Source organism: Cryptomeria japonica, chromosome 9 (assembly GCF_030272615.1).
Source record: "Cryptomeria japonica chromosome 9, Sugi_1.0, whole genome shotgun sequence".
NCBI lineage: Eukaryota > Viridiplantae > Streptophyta > Pinopsida > Cupressales > Cupressaceae > Cryptomeria > Cryptomeria japonica.
In genome coordinates this window covers 388483615-388506638 of record NC_081413.1, presented here as the reverse complement: position 1 = coordinate 388506638, position 23024 = coordinate 388483615, and the positions used below count along the sequence as shown (strand labels likewise).

General features: G+C 35.5%; 1 protein-coding gene across 1 annotated transcript in view; it reads right to left on the bottom strand.

Moving 5' to 3' along the window:
• Positions 1-11061: 11061 nt before the first annotated feature.
• Positions 11062-23024, bottom strand: part of LOC131858404 (vegetative cell wall protein gp1-like) — a 38304-nt gene continuing 26341 nt past the window's right edge. Inside the window, exon 2 of the mRNA XM_059211636.1 lies at positions 11062-11451. Coding sequence (XP_059067619.1) covers positions 11062-11451 — 390 coding nt within the window. The remainder of the gene's footprint in view (positions 11452-23024) is intronic.

Genomic DNA, 23024 nt, shown 5'->3' with positions numbered 1-23024 from the left:
AGATATTCCTCATGATAACTTTGAGAATATCTTCTCAAATTTTCCCACGTTGTCTAAAGTGTATTCAACCATGCTAGATGAATTTGACAAATTCACAAATGAGTTGGCTCCTAGGTCCAACTAATCATCTCTTGAAAATCCCACCAATGTAGTCACCATGACATCTATTGTAATCACAACTGTTTAGGATTATATCAATCTCACTCAGGATGTGCTAGTAGGTGAGGATGATGATTTGACTTTACCACCTTGGTTAAAGTCCAATGTGCCAAAGAGAAAGAAGCAATATGTCTCTCCTAAAGACTTTGATTTTAGTCAACTTGTTCTTGTCAAACCCAAGATTGTCAAAAAAGCTAAAACTTTGTCAAGGGTAAATATTGACAAGAATAAGAACAACTATGTCGAGGTTGTTGTTCCTCCTCTAGATGCAATTATTGGTCAAGTCCAAGATTTAGACTATTTCATTCAGAGGATTGACTTGGGGAAGCAAACTCATGATTCTATGGCACAAGATGCTCAGTTAGCCTTGGAAGCCCTAGTTTCTAGGTATGATGAATACAAAGCCAAAAAGGATCAACTCGAGGCACAAATTAAGAAACTCACCTCAAATCTTATCAAAGTGACGAAGTCTTTAGAAGCTATTGAATCAGTAACCTCATCTTTGGATGAACAGGTTGTCAAAAGGGCTCAACAAGCAACATCACAGAGAAAAGTTGTAGGAGAGTGGATGGATCAGATGTTGAGCCAAGGCACACGACTCATAAGTTCAACCTAAACCATTGTCAACAATCTTGATGTTGTGAGGAAAGAAGTAGATATCACCATAGAGGTCTTCTTCTAGGAACTTGGAACACAAGAACATGATTTTGAAGCCTGGTTGAAATTTGAAGACTATGATCTAGATGATTTAATACAAAATGGTGTTATTCCCTCATGACACATGTAAATTGAGCAACGAGAGGCCTTATAACACCAAATGAATATCCTAGAGTGCATAGTCAATGATACGACGAGGGCTCAAAAAGAATGTGCAGACAAGAAAAAAGAAATTATTGCAAAAATATTTGAAATACCATGTGCTTTTCTCGATGAGAATGAAAAGGTGCTTGATGTGGATGAAATCATTAAAGAGGTCAGCCTGTCGTGATTGTCAAAGTTGATAGGGAGGAATTTTATTTGTCCTCAATTGATAGACTACTTGATCTTCATTTCATCTTCTATTTTTTTTACTCACTTCTAAAGAAACAAAAGAAGTGTTGCATTGAATTAGAAGATTCCATCACCAGGGTCAAGGTCATCATCAACAACACTCAAGGACCTAATGGAGTTCAAATGAAGAATGCTTTGCAAAAATTCAAGGAATTCTAGAAGCGAGATTCAACTTGAGGAAAATGACACTTAGTCATTTTCATGTTTTTCCCAATGGCATTTGATTATGCCAATTGACACCTCAAGTGTCATTTTGTAATTGCTCATATGCACCTTTTGAGTGCACAAGTCCTAAGTCAAATTGAACTCTTCTTTTGACTTAGTCTTAGAATTAGTTATAATTTCCTATTTTCATGTTGCACCCCTCTTCTTTTGAATTTGTTTTGATTACAATCTTTTATGTAGTATGAATGTTCTTATGTAATTGGTATCATATGTTCTTAAATGATTAAAGTTGGATATAGTCGTTGGTGTTGAACGTTGAATAGTTTTTTAATCTTTGCAAGTAATATTTGAGTTACTTAGAAAATTCAGAAATTGGAGATTAGTTGAGAGAAAGTTGCTTTAAGTCTTTGATATTTTACAAGTTATCTCTAGAGTTTTTATTTAAAAGATAAAAAGTAGATTCTTTGTGCTACATGAACTATCTGGTTAGAGTAGAATATCTTTTAATATATTTGTGAGTCTTTGAGCTAACAATATATTTGGGTTATAGTGGTTGATAGGAATTTTAGTATTACAAAAAGAATCTTTGAGTTTTTGGGTGTATGTGATTCCTGTCCCTAAGTCATTTTTAGAAAAGGGGAATTAATGGAAGACTTTGTTTTTTCACAAAAGCTTTACTTCTTAGATAGATTAGTTAGATATTACTGCAAGTTTTCATGTTGTTTAAGTTAAGGAAAACTTTGTTCTTAAAAGAGAATTAGATGTAACTGGTTCTGAAGGAAGAGGACTAAGTATTTATTATACCTTGGATTAGTGAAAAGTTAGTAGGTAGATAAATAGAAAGTAATTACAGTAGAAAGGGGGAGTTGTCCCTAAAAAGTAGGAGGGGTTATATCTTGCCTTCTGAGAGATATCATCCCATGTGTTGTCGTGAAACACACATTTTGTGAACCTTACCAATTTACAAAATTTTTATCCAATAGTGTAACAAGGCTATTTTCATAGAAAACTATAGAACAATGCACTTTTGAGGAACATAATTAATGCCTTTTCACAACATGTTCTTTTAATAGTTAAAATTACACACCCTTTGAAATCTAGACTAATGTATCCATGCACTTAGTGTTATACTTATGTAGCATTGATAACGTATTAATTTTTGTTCAAGACTTCTAGTGACATTGATTGACACTATTCCACTTATAAAAATGAGTTGTATGACATCATACAAGAAATAATATCATTATATTACAATCATGGTGGAGGTTAGTCACTTTGATCATGACTCAAAGAAAATTAAGTGGATCACATGCATATAGGAGTTTCATCTAGATGTCAAACACAAGAAGGGAGACATGAAAGTAGTCTACTACTTCAACAAACCTTGATTCATGTGATCATCACAATTTTGAACTTTCACAACCACAATTCTTTTGATTGAGGGTCACCCTACTTAGTAAACTTATAATTCATATAGACCCATTTTGAGCTCTCAAGAGGAATTTTTTTTGGTTAATTCTAATTCTATGACAAGGTTCTCCATAAACTTAGACATGTGTGTTCCATATGATGCTTCAAACTGATTATTTATTTGGGAAGTGTATTACAACAAAGTAAATATACTTTAGCATTACCCATATATTTATAATGTCAAAATTGTATAGCCAATAATTTTGACACTAAAAATTGTGTCTAGTTTGTCCATTTTTTAGTATATTATGTAGCAGCTAAAGATATGCTCAATACCCAAGACCACCTACAAATACACAAGAAACCTTCTATAAGAGAGTATACGATAAATGAGATTACTTGATATTAAAATTTATGAGATATGATACAAAGTGTACATGAGCCTTTCTTATATAGGCAAGGTGAATGGTAGGATTAAACAATATATTGTCATGTGTCTTAATCCTATGTTATGAGACAACCACTTAGAAAAATATTAAATGAACTGGGACATAAGAAGAAAATGAGATACATAACCCCATTATAACTAAATTTTAGAAATAACACCTAGGACTTAGATACCTAAGACCTAGGTTAACTTAACTTGTGAATAAGTCCACACTAAGTAATTAATTAGGACATGACCTTATTCACTCTAACACCCCATTTAACTGCAACTTAGGGAAGAAAAAAAATAATGCATAGATGCAAGGATACAAAATGGGTCTTGGCTATGAGGTCATTTTTGTTAGGATAACCGGTGAACAACTGAGAGGGGGGGTGGGGGTGAATCAGTTTTTAATAAATTATATCATTTAACCCACTAAATAACCTTTAACCAGATTAAGTACGAGTAAAGCAGAAATAGATACCGGTAAACAATACTACTTAACAATTAAACAAATAGTCAATGCAAAGAAACCATACCACATAACACCATGATTTGTAGACGGAAAACCCGGAAAGGGAAAAACCACGGTGGGAAGCCTACCCACAGTCAGATGATACTTCTATAGAAAGTATATGTTACAATGAGGGGCCTGCACATGCAGGAAGGCACACTGCCTAGAGCATACTTCTCATTACAAAAGAGTCTCATTGACTATAGAGAGGCTACAAACATCTCAAGATAAATGGACAACAATCCAATAGAGTGAACTGCCAGAGATAGCATCTACCATGCCTGATTACAGTCCCGGTTAAGCTCAATACCGAAGGCCTTTGACCTCTTCCTTAATCTCAATTTGATCACCTATGATCGACCAAATCTCCTTTGCATATGATATTGCATTCCACAACCATGACACTTATTCTATTCCCATACCACGATCTACAAAGAGATCTTACATCATTTTATACCAATCCTAAGGCCTAAACCAATTAGGTCAGCCACTTAAAAGATATTACAATAAGATCATTACATAACTCCATATTACAATGATATGCCATGTCGGCTTAAGATGAAAGAAACAATAACAAATCCATAAATCATCTCGAAAAATCTTGGTAACGTGCAGAGAATAGGTTATCATGATACCGGTCCATAACCTAGATAGGTACCGGACCTATTCTAGGTCCACCATACCAAAACAATATCTTCAAGCAGTTGAAGCATGATCAAAGAACATCTTCAACATCCTGAAATCCATCTAGAAGCTGCACCAACACCAATTATATATCCTGTCAAGATTCCTTAGTGAAATCTCTACCGATAGAGCCTTAAACCAATGCCGATAAGGGTTTACCAGAGTGTATGATAGCATCTGATTACCAAGTCAATACCATCTGACCAAGACATGCTCTAGAAGCACATACCACATGTAACCAATCACATTCCATAGATCCAAACATGTCGGAAGTGTCCAACAGATAGTCTCTTCTGCCAGTAACACTAGATCTTCTACCGGTAGCCAAAACCTATCTGTCGGTAACCAACCATAACAGCTAGTGTTGACATCAATGCAACACATAATCAATTCATCCATAATTCCAACAATCTTCCCCTTTAGCATTCATGGCAACACTATATGTGAAAAACATCTAAGTACCAAGAAATGCCAAACAAGTCTCCCCTTGTGGAAGGCAACCAACAATCTCCCGAATATCAATAACTCTCCCCCTAATGTATAAAACTCTTTTTATTTTTTCACATCAATATCTCTCTCCCTTTGACATCAATGCTAGAAATGTGACAAAAATATCAAAAAAAGAATATAAACCTCTATATCTCAAAGCTGACTACTCCCCTTGAGTAGTAGCACGACTCATTAGTACCAGAATGAATAATATCTCCGATAATGCATGCCAGACTGATAACAAACTGCATAAATCAAGTCTCTGTCGGAGGGGCAGAAACCCCTAGCCTGTCTCTCAAAAAATAAAATGATTCCTTAGACAACGGTTTAGTGAATATGTCTGCAATGTGTTCTTTAGTGTTCACATAAACCAATTTGAATTCCTTTGCTTCTACCTTGTCCTTCAGAAAGTTATACTTTATTGATATATGCCTAGTCTTAGAGTGAAATACTAGATTCTTAGACATGTCAATAGATGTAGAGTTATCATAGTAGATAACTACCGGTTCACTACAATTTACCCTGATATCCTTCAACATTTGCTTCATCCACAAGACTTGAGTGCAATTAGTTACTGCTGCAACATACTCAGCTTTTGCAATAGATAAAGAAATGCATGATGATTTTTTGTTGATCCATCAAACCAGTTTCTTTCCAAGAAAGAAAGCTCCACAAGAAGTGCTCTTCCTGTCATCAGTATCTCCTGCCCAATCTGAGTCAGTATATGCACATAAAGTGAAATCATCATTTTTAGAATACCATAAACCATATTTTGTCATTCCTTGCAAATAACAGAATATCCTTTTTACTGCACATTCATGATTTTCTTTAGGATTACTTTGATATCTTGAAATAATACTTAATTCATAATATCCGATCTAGTCCGAGTCAAATATAATAGACCACCAATCATAGACTTATACCTTGTTGGATTACCGGTGTAGAAGTGTCCTTGATAGATAATTTCTCACTTGTCACCATAGGATTACTTATCGGTTTGGAATTATCCATACCAAAATTCTTCTACAATTCATTTAGACACTTAGTTTGATAGATAAAAATGCCTTTGTCAATTTGAATAATCTGCAAACCTAAGAAAAATCTCATCTCACCAATCATGGACATTTCAAATTCATTCTTCCTATTGTTAGCAAATTCCATGCACAATTTATCTTCTCCTCCAAAAATGATATCATCAACAAATAATTAAATAATTAGAATATCATCATCAGTGATCTTATAATATAAATTACTATCAGCACTACCTTTAGTAAAACCAAGCTTCAAAAGATATTTATCCAACCTTGCATACCAAGCTCTAGGAGCTTGTTTCAATCCATATAAAGCTTTCTTCGACTTGTAAACCATATCTTTATTATCTGTCAGTGAAAATCCATTAGGTTTCTCAATGTATACTTCTTCCTCAAGTTCACCATTCAAAAATGCACATTTAACATCCATTTGATAAACCTTATAGTTCTTATAAGCTGCATAGGCAAGAAATAGTCTAACAACTTCAATTCTAGCTACAGGTGCAAATGTCTCACCATAAGCAATTCCTTCCATTTGAGAATATCCTTTACAAACTAGTCTAGCTTTGTTTCTTACAACTTGACCATCCTCATTTAGTTTATTCCTAAAAACCCATTTAGTTCCAATAACATTCTTATTTTTAGGCCGAGGAACTAAAGTCCAAGTTTCATTCTTCTCTATTTGATCTAATTCATCTTCCATAGCCTTTAACCAATGTTTATCCTTACAATCTTCAATAATAGTTGTCGATTCAACTTGAGAAATAAGACATACCTCTTCATTTGCCAGTCTTCTTCTTGTCACAACTCCCTTGTTCCTATCTCCAATAATTTGATCTTCAGAATGATTTAATCTTACATACCTCAGTGTCTTCTAAACTTCAGGTTCATTGCTCTGATCATCAATCACAGTTGAATTTTCTGATTGTACTAGTGTAACTATCTTAGTTTCCTGTACCGGTTGAGGCATTGTCGGTTTAGTTATGATTATTTCCACTATTGGTTCCCTGTCATATGATATAGAATAATTTTTGTATTTCTCATCCACTTTCACATTAATACTCTCCACAATTTTTTGCAATCTTTTGTTATAACATCTATATGCTTTGCTTTGAATTGAATAACCAAGAAATATCCCTTCATCACATCTAGGATCAAACTTTCCAATTGAATCATCTCTTTTGATATAGCATTTACTTCCAAAATTTTTGAAATATTTAACAGTAGGAGTGTGTCCAAACCATAATTCATAAGGGGTCTTACTAGTTTCACCTTTGATGTGAACTCTGTTGAATGTGTAGACTGCTGTACTCACTGCTTCTCTCTAGTAGATATGAGGCAATTTGGCTTCCATCATCATAGATTTTGCTGCATCCAAAATGGTTTTGTTCTTTCTTTCCACCACTCCATTCTGCTGAGGAGTCTGAGTTGCAAATAACTGTCTCCTAATTCCATTTGTTTCATCGTAACTGTTAAATTCATGAGAAGTGAACTCACCACCATGATCTGATCTTAGACATTTGATTTTCAATCTAGTTTCTATTTCAACCTTTTCTTTAAAGATCTTGAATTTCTCAAAGGCTTCAGACTTCTCCTTAAGAAAAGTCACCCACACCATCCTAGAATAGTCATCAATAATTAGCATGAAATACCTATCACCTTGAAAGCTTCTAGTCCTTGCTAGACCACATAATTCAATGTGAATCAAATCAATTACATAATTAGATTTATCATGTATTCTCTTAAAAGAACTTCTAACTTGCTTTCCCAATTGACATTCCTTGCATATCGGATTATGAGGTTTCACAATCTTAGGTATATCTCTAACTGCCTTAGTTGAACTGATCTTAACAACACAATCAAAATTAACATGACACAACCTCTTATACCATAACCAACTCTCATCAATATGAGAAATCAAACATGTCTTATTACCAGTGTTCAAGTGAAAGATATTACCTCCAGTCTGAATACCGGTTGCAATCTCCAAACCAGTCTTGTTAAAGATTTTACATTTTCTATTTTTAAACTGAAGTTGGAAACACTTGTCCACCAATTGACCAACACTCAAAAGATTATGCTTTAAACCTTCTACACAATAGACATTATCAGTGTTATGCTTACCATCCAGAGAAATAATACCTCTACCTTTGATCATACATGCTTTGTCATCTCCAAATCTGACTTGACCACCATTGTATTCTTGCAGTGACATAAATTTCCCTTTATCTCCAATCATATGGTGTGAGCATCCACTATCAATTACCCATTCATCCTTATCTTCAACTTTTTCTGCCAAGGCCTTTTCTTCATTTTTGATAGCCGGTTCCGGTTCATCTTCCTTTAAAGCATAGAACACCCATTCCTTACCATTGCTGGATCCACTAGCAGAGTCTTCTGTCGGTTCATCTCCAGAGTCATTAGTTACTCCTTCCTCATCTGCTATGTAGCATTATTTACTTTTCTTGAATCTATATCTGTTCTGGTTAGGCTTAAATGATTTCTTAACTCTTTCCTCAAACCTTGCATTCTTTTCAGGACATCTAGATGCAAAATGACCAATCTTATTACATGAAAAACATTTAAAAGGTGCTTTTCCTTCATACTTACTTCCCGTCGGACGTTTAGGTACTCTTCTAGCAAATAAGGCTTCAAGTTGCTCAAATTCTTCATCTTCTTTCCTTATGTCTTCCAGTTCTTTTGCATATAAGAATTTCCAATCACTTTTGCTGGTAGATGATGATGATAATGCATGAAAAGATGGTTCAGACTTTACAGCTCCAGAAGATCCAAGTTCTTCAAGCTCAAAAGTAGATAATTTCCCAATCAGAATGTCTCTGTTAACTGAAGAATTTGCCATTATTCTCAACTCATTAATTGCAGTTGCCTTCATCTTGTAAGCCAGTGGAAGGGCTCTCAAAACTTTGGAAACTATTTCATCTTTACTCAGAAATCCTCCACAACATTGAATTCCCATAACAATCTCATTTACACTTTCCACAAACACAACAATTCTTTTATTATCTTCCATCTTCAATTTTTCATATCTTACCCGGTAACCATCAAGTTTAGCAATTTTGAGAGTAGGATCACCTTCATTCAAAGTTTGCAATTTATTTCACATAACCTTTGCCGATGATTTACCAGTCAATCCCATGAGCTACTGATCAGTAAGTGCACACAAGAGGGCTTCTCTAGCTTTGCAATCATTTTCAATATTCTTATCCAAGTCTGCAGGAGTAGGATTGCCAGATGCCGGATCATAAGGTGTATATCCTTTCTCAGTGATCTCCCAAATATCCTTGCCAAGACATCTAAGATGAGTCTCCATTCAAATTTTCCATATCCCATAATTTGTTCCATCAAGCTTAGGGATTTCTCTTCTGAAAATAGTTACCGGTGGATTAGAAGTTTTAGCTGCCATAGGATCCACCTCAAGTGGTTAAACTTCTGCAAAAGAGGACCAAAGCTCTGATACCAATTATTGTTGGTGTTGAGAAAATACAACACCACAGGAGCCCAAATGATCTCTGCAAGCTGAAAAACCTATTACAAGGAGAAGCAAGGAAGCAAATCACAGAAGGAACAAAAACACAAGAAAAATGTGGTCCAAAAGATGAGAGCTCGATAATCTCCAAAAATGTATTTTCAATAATAATCCTTCTTCATACAATGAAAAGAAAGAACTCAACCTTTAATAGGTCAATAAACCCTAAAAGGGAAAACCCTAGGTTTGCACATAATAATTAATAAAAGAATTAATTATTATGCACCTAAAGTTAGCTTAAGTGTAAAAGAGATAAAGGGAACTTAAATAATTAAACAAATATTGTTTAATTAACCAAGTAAATACCCGAATACTCTAACACCCCCCCTTAAGCTAGACTTAGGGAGAAGCTAAAACCTAGAACAACTACTGAAAGCAATAAAGATGGGTCCCGACAATAAGGCCAGATCAAGTACCCAAATACAATGAAATCTCTATGAACTGGAGAAATAGAGAAAACCACATGGGAAAAAAACTCTACTCCAAAAAGAGATGGAAAAGAACACCACTGAAGCATGAAGAACCTGCAAACTCTGTCAAAGAATAACTGCTGATCTGAAGAACCTCCACTGAAATAGAACATGACCAGTAGAGAAGACTATGATCTATATGAGTGCCCTCAAATGACACTACTCGAATCAGAAGGCAAACAAGGCAAACACTGATCTCGAAGATACAGATGGCATGAAAATACCAAAGCCTGAAGAGCTGATCAATCAAACCATGGAAGCATTAGAACCAACAGGACAAACCTCCCCATAATGCGGAAGTGGGAGAGGGATAGGAACACTGAAAAGAACAGCCAAGAAGAACTGTATGACGAAGAACCAGGAACATCAAAGGTGCTGAGGAAAGTACATGGTGTCATGGAAGGAACACTCACTTGACACACATCATGAGGTGAATGTCATGGAAGGAACACTCACTGGACAAAGGTAGATGGCAAACAAGGCAAACATCAACCCCCTCATGGCACTTTATAAGTAGTGCATGTATGACAAGGCGCAAGATGTGCAAGATCCCAAGTAAACAATGCATGATGGCACTTTATCTCAGTGCATTTGCATAAATACAAGCTACAATGATAAGAAGACTGGAAATAGAAATGTGAACCAAAAATAGAGACATCCTACTCAGAGAAGAGACCCCAGGACCTGAAACAACCACGATATCCACCAAAGTGCTGAAAAGCAAAAAATTGAATAAAATATGCATGGAGCAGAATTTGGAAATAAAACTCAGATGGCTGGAAAGTACACAACACATGCTTTCCAAAAATATAAACTTTTCGAAAAACAAAGGTCGGATGCTCATTCTATGGCTCCCAGAGTGCAAAAACAAGACCCCACTTTGATTGGAAAAAAAAACTGTCAAACAACAAAATTGAAAAAAATTACCAACATGACGAGGTTCAGCTCAGAACCATTTTTTCGACACCTATTCATTTTTGGAAAAATGACTCCGTATACCCAAGATAAGGCCAAAGAACCAAACCCCCCCTAAAAGAGGCAAAAAAGGTAGTTTGGTGGCTCTGACAGGCGGAGGTGGCTAGTGAGCGGCACACTGGTGGTGGGATGGTGGTGCTCTAGTGGTGGCCAGTGGGTTGAGCGGTGGTTTTCGATGGGCAGCGGTTGTGGGGCTGGGCGGTGGCCGGAGCAGCGGGGCCACCAGGGTGCTGCTTGGCTGCGCTGGCCGGGGGAGCTGCTGAGAGGTGCAGGCTGGGGAGCTGCTGGGAGGCATAGGCCAGGGTGGCGTTGTAGGCAGCAGAGGCTGGGGAGTAGCTGGGCCACTGGGGAGAGCTGGGCGATGCAGGCTGAGAGGCAACGGTGAGCAGAGGGCCAGGGGCCGGTGGTGGCTGGGGGCCAGGGTGCCAGGGCCGGCGGGGGCCGGAAGGTGAGGCCGGACGACGATGCTGGGCCCGAGGCCTAGAAAAATCTACGGCAGACTTGCAGGGTGTCAGGGGGCCCACGGTACCCTACATACCATGGGAAGCCCCCCAAAAAAACAATCGCCTTTTAGGTTTTTTTTAATTTTTTTTTTTACAAAAAACTCAAATTTCGGCCTGCATGCCGTAAGAAGGCATTTTTTTTTGAATTTTTTTCTTGAACTACATGCCAGGGCCGTATGGCTTGGATCTGGAGAAAAAAAATACTCCTAGAAGCTTAGAAACCAAAACAGGTCAAATTTTATATGACTAGGGGTTTTTGGGCCTTCTGAGCACGATTGTGATGTCCGTTTAGGCCCAAAGTGCTCAGAAAAAAAGGCCAATCCCTAAGTACATAAAAAAACTTTTGAAACCCCACATCTGCTTCCAATACAAAAAATCTCAAAAGAAGAACAGGTAGCTACAGATTTGAAGTTCTGATACCATGTTGGTGTTGAGAAAATACAACACCACAGGAGCCCAAATGATCTCTGCAAGATGAAAAACCTGTTACAAGGAGAAGTAAGGAAGCAAATCACATAAGAAACAAAAACACAGGAAAAATATGCTCCAAAAGATGAGAGCTCAATAATCTCCAAAAATGTATTGTAAATAATAATCCTTCTTCATACAATGAAAAGAAAGAACTCAACCTTTAATAGGTCAAGAAACCCTAAAAGGGAAAACCCTAGGTTTGCACATAATAATTAATAAAAGAATTAATTATTATGCACCTAAAGTTAGCTTAAGTGTAAAAGAGATAAAGGGAACTTAAATAATTAAACAAATATTGTTTAATTAATCAAGTAAATACTTGAATACTCTAACAATTATTAGGATAACTGGTGAACAACTGAGATGGGGGGGGGGGGTGATTCAGTTTTTAACAGATTATATCATTTAATCCTCTAAATAACCTTTAACCAGATTAAGTACTGATAAAGAAGAAACATATACCGGTAAACAATGCTACTTAACAATTAAATAGATAATCAATGCAAAGAAACCATACCACATAACACCATGATTTTTACATGGAAAACCTAGAAAGGGAAAAACCACGATGGGAAGCCTACCCACAGTCAGATGATACTTCTGGAGAAAGTATGTGTTACAATGAGGGGCCTGCACATGTAGGAAGGCACACTGCCTAGAGCGTACTCCTCATTACAAAAGAGTCTCACCAACTGCAGAGAGACTACAACCATCTCAAGATAAATGGACAACAATCCAATAGAGTGAACTGCTAGAGATAACATCTACCATGCCTAATTACAGTCCCGGTTAAGCTCAATACCAGAGGCCTTTGACCTCTTCCTTAATCCCAATTCGATCACCTATGATCGACCAAATCTCATTCACATGTGATATTGCATTCCAAGACCATGCCACTTATTCCATTCCCATACCACGATCTATAATGAGATCTTACATCATTTTATACCAACCCTAAGGCCTAAACCAATTAGGTCAGCCACCTAAAAGATATTACAATAAGATCATTACATAAATCCATATTACAATGATATGCCATGTCATCTTAAGACCAAAATAATAATAACAAATCCATAAATCATCTTGAAACATCTTGGTAATGTGTAGAGAACACGTTATCATGAAACCGGTCCATAACCTAGATAGGTACGAGACCTATTCTATGTCCACCATGCCAAAGAAATATCTTCAAGTAGTTGAAGAATGATCAAAGAACATCTTCAACATCCTGAAATCCATCTAGAAGCTGCACCAACACCAATTATGCATCCTATCAAGATTCCTCAGTGAAAGCTCTTAGCTCTGTCAGTAGAGCCTTAAACCAATTTTGGTAAGGGTTTACCAGAGTGTATGATAGCATCCGATTACCGAGTCAATACCATCTGACCAAGACATGCTCCAGAAGCAAGTACCACATGTAACCAATCACATTCCATAGATCCAAACATGCCGGAAGTGTCCAACAGATAGTCTCTTCTATCGGTAACACGGTCTTCTACCAGTAACCAAAACCTGTCTGCCAGTAACCAACCATAATAGCTAGTGTTGACATCAATGACAAAACATCAATGCAACACATAATCAATTCATCCATAATGCCAACAATTTTAGGTGCCCATATACAAAATATCTCACACAAGTGGAGTAAAGGAGAAAAAACAATTTGGAAAAAACCCCTTTCCAAAAGAGAGAATATTAAAATAAATCATGTAGAAGTGATGAAATGAGTGATGTATGGAAGACTCATCGGTAGCCCCCAAGAAATACAACCATTATGAAGACACATTACAAAAGTCTCTCCATGGAAGAGAAAGATGGAGACTACAAAGCCCCATAATGAAGTATCTCTAAGGAAACTAAAGAATGTCTAAACAAAAAAGAGAATATAATGCCTACAAACAAAAAGTCTCCCCTTATGAAGAAAGAAGTCCATTGGTGGATGTTGGATAAACTTTTATCTCCATAAAGAATCAAGAGGGAATAAGCCTCAAAAATTGTATATGTAAAAAGTGATCAAGTGCCTTTAAGTATGTCTTAATAGATCAAGTTGGAACACAATCAAGGAAGAACACAAAAGATATAGAAAATCAGATAAATCTCCAAATAAGATGAGTCATAAAAGAGGAGAGAGATAACCTCAAACATGCCCTCTATATATGCAAAATAAGAATGACAAAACAAATATTATATACTTGTCATGAACTTGTCCCTCAAACACAAATCTGGAAAACAAAAAGTGTCTTTCTCAAGTGAAGTTTTGGAAACCAAGTCAATGTTGAAGTATAAAGAAGTGGGAGATGTTAGAACCTCACCAAAGGGTTGATAAACAACAAGGTTCAAAAAACTAATATGACCTTATGAATTACTGCCCATACTATTTCTAGGAGAATCCACCTTACAACATTCACCATTAGAAACAAAATGGGAAAATGTGCATAGTTGAGCATCATGATCAACCTTACTCATTGTACCAAGTTGGTTTCTATGCAAATCATGAGTGAAAACTAAATCTAGAGTAAACTCAATGGATTTACCACTCTATTCTATTATAAATAGAAAGAATTTGTTGTGAATATAGAGAATGCAAAGAACTTTATGAAAACAATCATTAGGGACATCAACAACTCCTTTACCAAAAACATCCAAGTAAACACCATTATCCATCAAGATATTCATTATAGAAGTATTTTTCAAGGACAAGAACCTATTTTGTGATCATGCCATAGGATATGAATCCCTAGGGTCAAGAATACATCCTATAGACTCTACAACACACATTAAAACAAAAGCATGATATTTCATCTTATTATCTCCATTAGTAATACCCATTGAACCTATGTGTGTAGAAGATGAAGAGTGTGTAGAAGAAGAGAGCGTAATAGTAGAATGAAAAGGAAAAATAATATTGTGTTCCTTAAGAAGCTACTTAATCTCTTCTAATTGTTTCATAGAACATCCATATTTACCATGCCCAGATTTATTACAATATCTACTCTTGGGTTCCTCCTTCTTAGGTTATCATTTTTAGAAGAGGTGGAAGTATCGTTATATTTTAATAGGTTTATTCTTCTTCTTTTCTTTACCCTTAGATGATTATACAATTAATGTCTAATTCTTAGGAAGTGCATCAAGTTGACTAAGCTTAGCTTGTTCTCTAGTCAATCTATTATGAAATGTCTCAAAAGAAGCCATAGCAAATGAATCACCTAATCCATCCATTATAGAATAAAAGGAAGTAGAGAAGTATGAAAATGGACCTTTCAAGTAGACAAAGTTAGAAATGTGTATTTAGGTGTCTAGGTTAAAAATGGAATTAGGTAGTTTTAGGGCTTAATCCCACTTTCATCTAGATATTGGAACACAAAAGAACCTAAAGGAGTGATCTTCTTTGACCAACTCTTGTGAAAGGGAGTCAAGGGATATTTTTAGGGTTTTTATTCCTTCACTGCTATGAAAGTGAATATGCTCAATGTAGGAGAATGCAAAGATATGCTAATATGATAAATGAAAGAAACTATAACAATAGTGTTAATAGACTGATAATGTAGTAGAACTGAGATAGAAAGTACATATCTAAAAATAAGGATCTAAAATGCACTTGTGATACAAAACTGGGCCTGATCTAATAGGACTAGGGTATTGTACACCCTGGTCTCAAAGATTGGGCTAAGATGCAAATTGGAGAACCGGTTTATGAGTTTGTCTAAGCCAAATTGCTAAAATCTAGAGACAACTGAAGAGGACCAAGGTGTGGAGAGCCCTCGTCCTTGAGATCTAGGTACAAATTGTGATGATGGGTCTATGTTTGTCTGTTAAGATATCTCAAAAATTGGACTCTCTGACGGAAACCTATAACTGTACCCGCAAGCTGGAAAATGGTGTGATTGTGTCTATGTAGGGTTTTGCCTTATTCAAACTCCTTGTTTTGGTGATTTTCACCTCCACAAATAGTTTATATTGTATTGAAAAGTGTGTGTGCCCTAGAATCTCATGTGTTTGTAATATTCCTATGAGCTAAATGTAAACTAGATTTCTATCCTATTTTTTGAGAAAAACCCTAAATGAGTGTAATGTAAATGCTTCAAATCGCAAATGCAATGTGAAAATATAAAGAAATAATGCAAATTTGAAATTTAGTGCTATGTAGATTTTAAACTCAATATAGAGATATGAAAATTACACAAAATCCTACCCAATCCTAAGGAAGAGGTACAAGCCAATCAACAGTCGATGATTCCCTTATTATTCTTCAATATCTCCTAAATATTCCATAATTAATGAAAATGGTGATGAAAACTTGATTGATGGATGAATTTTTTGATTTGAGACTTCACACAAAGTTGCCCTTTTACTTCACAAGGATCTCCTTTCAAATTGCTAGATTAGGATCCTCCAATGAGGGAAAGAAAGGCTTTATATATGAAACCTTAATTTTAATTTTAATAAAAGACTGACTTAGAATTGATAAAAATTGACACCAAATGGGATTTGAATATTATAATACCACCAAATTAAACTCTAGAAATTCAAGGAAAAATGTTCGAGATCGAGTAGTATACTACCTGGTCCTACCAACTTTTTTTTATTTTCTAGGGATGCAAGATATCGTGATTCTAAAGTTAAATCCAACAAAGTGGGTCAATCTAAAATGTGTAGATATGTGAAAATGTGCCTTGAAGATTGAAATTAGGACATTATTAGGATTAATGTAATAACCCACTTAATCTAATCCAAAAATCTCAACTGTTTTACTTTATATATATATAATTATTGTTTTCTTATTCTTGCTTATTCTTAATTGTGTTTGATTTAATCACATACTCTGGGCATTTGCCCAATGGATAGGCAATAATCCATCTGGAATGAGGCTCTAACCATATGGGTTAGGCATATGTCCATATGGGACAAGAGATTCCATCTATCCAATTCAGGATAGGCATCTACCCAAATGGGGTAGGCATCTATTCAAAGCATAGGAAATGCTTTGGCAAGAGACTTTAGACTCATCGGGACCATCCGGTGTTGGCATTATAATAGACAAGGGGAGATTGTTGGCATTTCAATAAGGATACTGAGAAGGTTGTTGATGATTATGTATATAACTGATCAAGGATGTTTACTATCTTAATATTATTATTTTGTCATTGATGTCAAGAAATTGATTTTCTAATTCAGTATAATGTTGCCATATCTTAAGAAGTATGATTTGATGAGTATAAAGATGTTGGTAAAAGACACAGATAAAATGTGATGAATAAGGGGAGGAATAAGTTATTCAATGGGCAACTATTACTGAGTTAGACAATGATGAGATCATGATGTTTAGATTGTTTTGATATTCTACATATGTTGTTAATTGTAAGGTTAATACTATACTATGTTACTGAGCAAAGAACCTAGTCGGTAAACCCTAAGGAACCTAGTCGGTAAACCCTAAGGTTATTGCTATCAGTTAATGAAGGCAGAATGTCTACCGAGTGAAGTTTAGTATTTACCGAGTTGCAACCGAGTAGTAATAGAATGCATTGAATGAATAAAAACATTTTTTAATGAAGAAAGCTGATGAGTTGGAACTGATTAAATGAGTGGTATGACGTGCATGAAGTTTGTTAAAGAATCTATGGTAAAGGAAAATTGACAAGAAGACCTACAGCTCATATTGAACCACAATACCCTAGCACAAGTTCCAAGAAATGTATGCAAGTTCCAAGGTGGGGTAATACATTTTTCAGATTGAAGGATACATTGAACCTAGTCAAGATTGAAGATCTGATGGCTATGATTGATCATGGGAAATGTGATCAAGGAGATTAAGCATTTGGCAAATTGTTTATAAATAAGGAACTGTTGATAAACAATGGATGTGGGCAAGTGTATGCACAGGGATGCTACATAGTGATTACCGAGCATAGAAGCTTGAAGACCTGTTTGAATAATAGAGTATAGAGCCTAGTAGATGGACAAGATAAAGTTCTATGTCTAGATTGTATTGAGCAAATAAGAATCTGCTTTAGCATTTTAGATGTGAAGCTGCAGATAGATTTTTATTAATGTTATTTTGTGAAGTGACAGAAAATCTCTTAACCGAGTGGACTTAATAGTCTTATTTGTAAACTCCTCTAGCAAGGTGACATTCTGATTGAGTGTTTGAAATCCTTTAACAAGGTCACTTCTAACAAGGTGAAGATCCTAACAGATCTGAGGGAAATCCCTTAACCGGGTCACATCTAGCAATGTGTTTGTAATCTTTAACATGATTTTCTTTTAACTGAGCATACTCTAGAAGAGTATATTTCTTAGTGGGTCTAAAATCCCATAGTGGTTTTTCCCTATTTGGGTTTCCACATTAAATCGGGTGTTATGAGTTTTATGATGTTTATATGCTTTTGAGTTTGCATGTTAGCAGTTTTGGTTATATTACTGAAGTATATGTTACCGAGGTTGAATCTGTTGTTTTTATGGAAGGTTAAGGTTGTATGATTCACCCCCACTCTTATCTTATTAGCTTGGCATCTGTACTTAACTTTAAGTATCAGATCTATCAATTGGTATCAAAGCTTTGGACTCTGAAAGAAAAGTTTAAAGGTACTTGAGGCAAAGATCCAAAGATGTATAAGAGGGATGCACCGAAGCTGAACAAGTCAAGTTTCTCTATATGGCAGAAAAGGATGAAGCTGCACCTATCAAGAGTTGGAGAATATGCTGTATATTATCTAGAGAATGATTTCATTACATCGAGCACCTATCCATTGACAATGGAAGAGATAAAGGCAAAGCAAGAACATATCCAAGCAATGATTGAAATAACATCTACATTGACTGACTCAGAGTTTAATGATCTAGAAGGCTGCAATGATGCAAAGGCAATGTGGGACAAGCTCATATCTGTGTATGGTGGAGATGAACATGTTCAAAGAGAAAAAGTGGATAGTCTAAGAGGACAACTTGAATCTATGAGGATGAATGAAGGTGAGAACATAACCCAGTACAATACAAGACTAAAGATGATTGTCAATCAAATCCAAGGAGCAGGTGGAACTATTGAAGAAAAGTTTAGAACAAGTAAGTTGTTAAGAACCCTTCTACCAGCTTATGCAATCCGAGTCTCTACAATCAATGAATTGAGGTCTATACCCAATATGCCAATTTCTTTAGATGCTACTATTGGTAAGCTACATGCATTTGAGTTAAGTAATTTTGATAACAGTGGGTCATCGGTAAATAAAGTTGAATTTGTAGTTAGTTCTTTTCATATTGGTGAATCTGATGATTACAATGATAGAATGAGTAAGTACACTAAAGGGGATCATAGTGGAGCAAGTGAAAGATTTTGCAAGAACATGGAAGAAGTACACAAACTATATGAGGAAATCAGAAAGCAAGAAGAGTTTGAAGCACTATTAGCCAGAAGGTTACCGAGAGGCAAAGGTAAGTATAAAGGAAAACTACCTTTGAAATGTTTCAATTGTGATAAGATAGGACATATGGCTTCTAACTGTCCTGACAAAGAATCTACTAAAAAGAGAGATTACCGAGATGACAGACAGAAAGATAATCATTACAGAGGACACAGAGACCTCAGAAGAAGAGATAGAAAGTCATGCTCAATAGCTGATGAGGAATCCAATGATGATAAATCAGATGAAACTGATACAGAGGAAGTAGTTTATGTGGCTATCAAAGATGGATTAGATGAAGAAAGGTATGAAGAAAAAGCCCTAATATCTCACATAAATACTAATGATTCTTGGATCATAGATAGTGAATGCTCACATCACATGACAGGTGATAAATACAAGTTTGTTATGTTAGAAGATTATGATGGAGAATATGTAAGATTTGGTAATGATGCACCATGTCTGGTAAAAGGTAAAGGATCTATAACACTTCTTGACAATGCAAGATGAAATGATGTTTATTGGGTTGAAGGATTGAAATACAATTTGTTGAGTGTAGCACAGCTAAACAATACAGGTTACCGAATAGTATTTTAGAAGGAATTGTCAAAGTTCATGACAAGCATGGAAAGTTAGCTACTACCGAGACACAAACAAAAGGTAACACATTTCACCTTCACTCAACTTGGAACAAGTGTCTATATGAAAAGATAGATGATACCTGGTTATGGCATAAGAGGTTTTGTCATGTAAATTTTGATAATCTGATCAAAATAAGCAAGAAGCACCGAGTAAGAGGTCTATCGAGTCTTGAGAAACCTGAGAATGCTATGTGCCAAGGATGCTAGATGGGTAAAATGACAAGATCAAGCTTCACAAGTAAGTCTTACACTTCTAAGGGAATTTTAGATCTAGTGCACACTGATCTTTGTGGTCCTATGAAAGCTCAAAGTTATTATGGTGATAAATATTTCATATTATTTGTGGATGACTATTCAAGGATGATGTCTGTAATGTTTTTAAGAGAAAAATCAGAAGCTTTTCAAATCTTTAAATGGTACAAGGCAAGAGTTGAAAATGAAATAGGAAGACAACTGAAATGTCTTAGATTAGATAGAGGAGGAGAGTTCACATCTGATGAGTTCAACTTATTTTGCAATGATCATGGTATTAAAAGACAAGTCTCTGCACCGAGAACTCCATAACAAAATGGAATAGCTAAGAGAAGAAACAAATCTATTGTGGATTGTGCTAGAACACTGATGATTGAAAAGGAGGTGCCACAAACATTTTGGAGAGAAGCAATAAGCACAACAGTTTACACCTTGAACCGAGTTCAATTGAAGAAAGGTACTTTGAAGACACCATATGAAATCTGGTATGATAAGAAACCTAATGTAAGTTATTTTAAAATCTTTGGAAGTAGATGCTATGTTCACAAAGATGATAGAAATGGCAAGTTTGATTAGAAAAGTGAAGAAGGAACATTTCTAGGTTATTCTTCTAGAAGCAAAGCATTTAAATGTCTGATCAGATCATCTAACAAAGTAGTAGAATTGCAAATGTGAAAATTGATGAATTTGTAGAAAGAAATGATGAAGGAAACTCCAAAGAACCAGAAGATTATGATGAATTTGTCTATGTTCAACTGACAAGTCTTACCGAGAGAACTGTAGAAGAAAATGAAGAGAATATCTAGTTACCGAGTTATGAAGAAGATCATACAGAGCCTACTAAGCCTATTTTAGCCAAGTATGTCAGAAGACATCATGCATCAAGTTAGATTATAGGAGATAAGGATGATCCAGTAATAACAAGGAACAAACTGAGATAGAATACATGTCTGATATCTGAATTTGAACCAAGAATAGTGAAAGAGGCATTCAACAGTGAAGTTTGGATAAATGCTATGATAGAAGAGATTGATCAAATCAAGAGGAATGACACATGGACACTGGTCCCAAGACCAAAGGACAAAAATGTAATCAGTACAAATTGGATTTTCAGAAACAAGCTGAATGAAAAAGGTGAGGTCATTCAAAATAAAGCAAGACTAGTTTGCAAAGGTTATGGCCAAGAAGAAGGAATTGACTATGGTGAGACTTTTGCACCTGTGGCTAGACTTGAAGGAGTAAGAACATTGTTGGCATATGCTGCTTTCAAAAATTTCAGGGTATATCAAATGGATGTCAAATTTGCATTTCTGAATGGTATAGTAGAAGAAGAAATTTTTATTGAACAACCTGAAGGATTTGTTGAAGACAAGAATAAAGATCAGGTATGTAAATTGAATAAAGCTTTATATAGTCTCTAAAACAAGCACCTAGAGCATGGTATGAAAGATTGCACTCTTAATTAATCAAGATTAGTTTTATAAGAACAAGTGAAAACATCAATATGTACATGAAGAATGATGAAAATGGAATACTGATCTCAGCCATATTTGTTGATGATATTATATTTTGTGGAAATGACTCTCTATGCAAGAACTTTGGAAATGAAATGAGCAAAGAATTTGAGATGTCATTAATCAGTGAGATAAAGTATTTTATAAGTTTACAAATACTGCAAATGAAAGATGAGATTTTCATTACTCAATCCAAGTACATAAAGGAAATCTTGAAGAAATTTGGAATGGAGGATTCAAAACCAATAAGTACTCCTATGACTACCAACTGTAAATTATCAAAGAATGATGAATCTGTATCTATTGATGAGACACTTTACTGATCCATTATTGGAAAGCTACAATATGTTGTTCATATCAGGCCAGACATAGCACATGTAGTAGGTATAGTTGTAAGATTCTCTACAGATCCTAAGGAAACACACATGACAACAATCAAGAGAATTTTCAGATACTTGAAAGGCACTAAGGATTATGGCTTAGTATATCAGAAAGGAAATGATTTTGATTTAAAAGTTTATACTGATGTTGATTGGGCAGGCAACATTGATGACAAAAAAAGCACAAGTGGAGGAGCTTTCTTTTTGGGAGAAAGACTAGTGAGTTGGCTTAGCAAGAAACAAGGATGTGTTTCACAGTCAACAAAAAAAGCTGAATATGTTGCTGCAACATTGAATTGTACCAATATAGCATGGATCAAACAACTGTTGGAAGGTATAAATGAAAAAGTTACCGAGCCAGTAACTATATTCTGTGACAATACTAGTGCCATTAACATTTCAAAGAATCCTATTATGCACTCTAAGACAAAGTACATCTCTATCAAATATCATTATCTTAGAGAAGAAGCTCAAGAGAAGAAAGTGGTGTTGGAGTATGTTAGCACAAAGGAACAAATAGTAGATATCTTTACCAAGCCACTACCAAGGGACACTTTTGAGTATCTCAGAAGTAAGTTAGGGGTCCTACCCCTATCTTCCATTCACTGACCGAGTTCGGTGAATGCATCAATTCGATGACTCTACAGAATATCTTTTAGGAGTTGATGCTAATTTACACACTTTAGGATGTTTTCTAAAGATGTGTAGGAAACAATAACAGGGAACAGGAATTGAAGACAAAATGCTCTGACCGAGACTAAGTTGACACATAATAGCAGGAAATCACTTCATATAGGAAGAAATTATGTTTTAGTTCTTTACTTGTTGGCATTGTTGTCAAAGGGGGAGAAGACTGAAGAAAAGAGGAGAAGACTAATGTATGGGGGAGAAGACTGATGACATGGGGAGAGCATTTCAGCATTTCAAAAATCTCACAGCAATCTG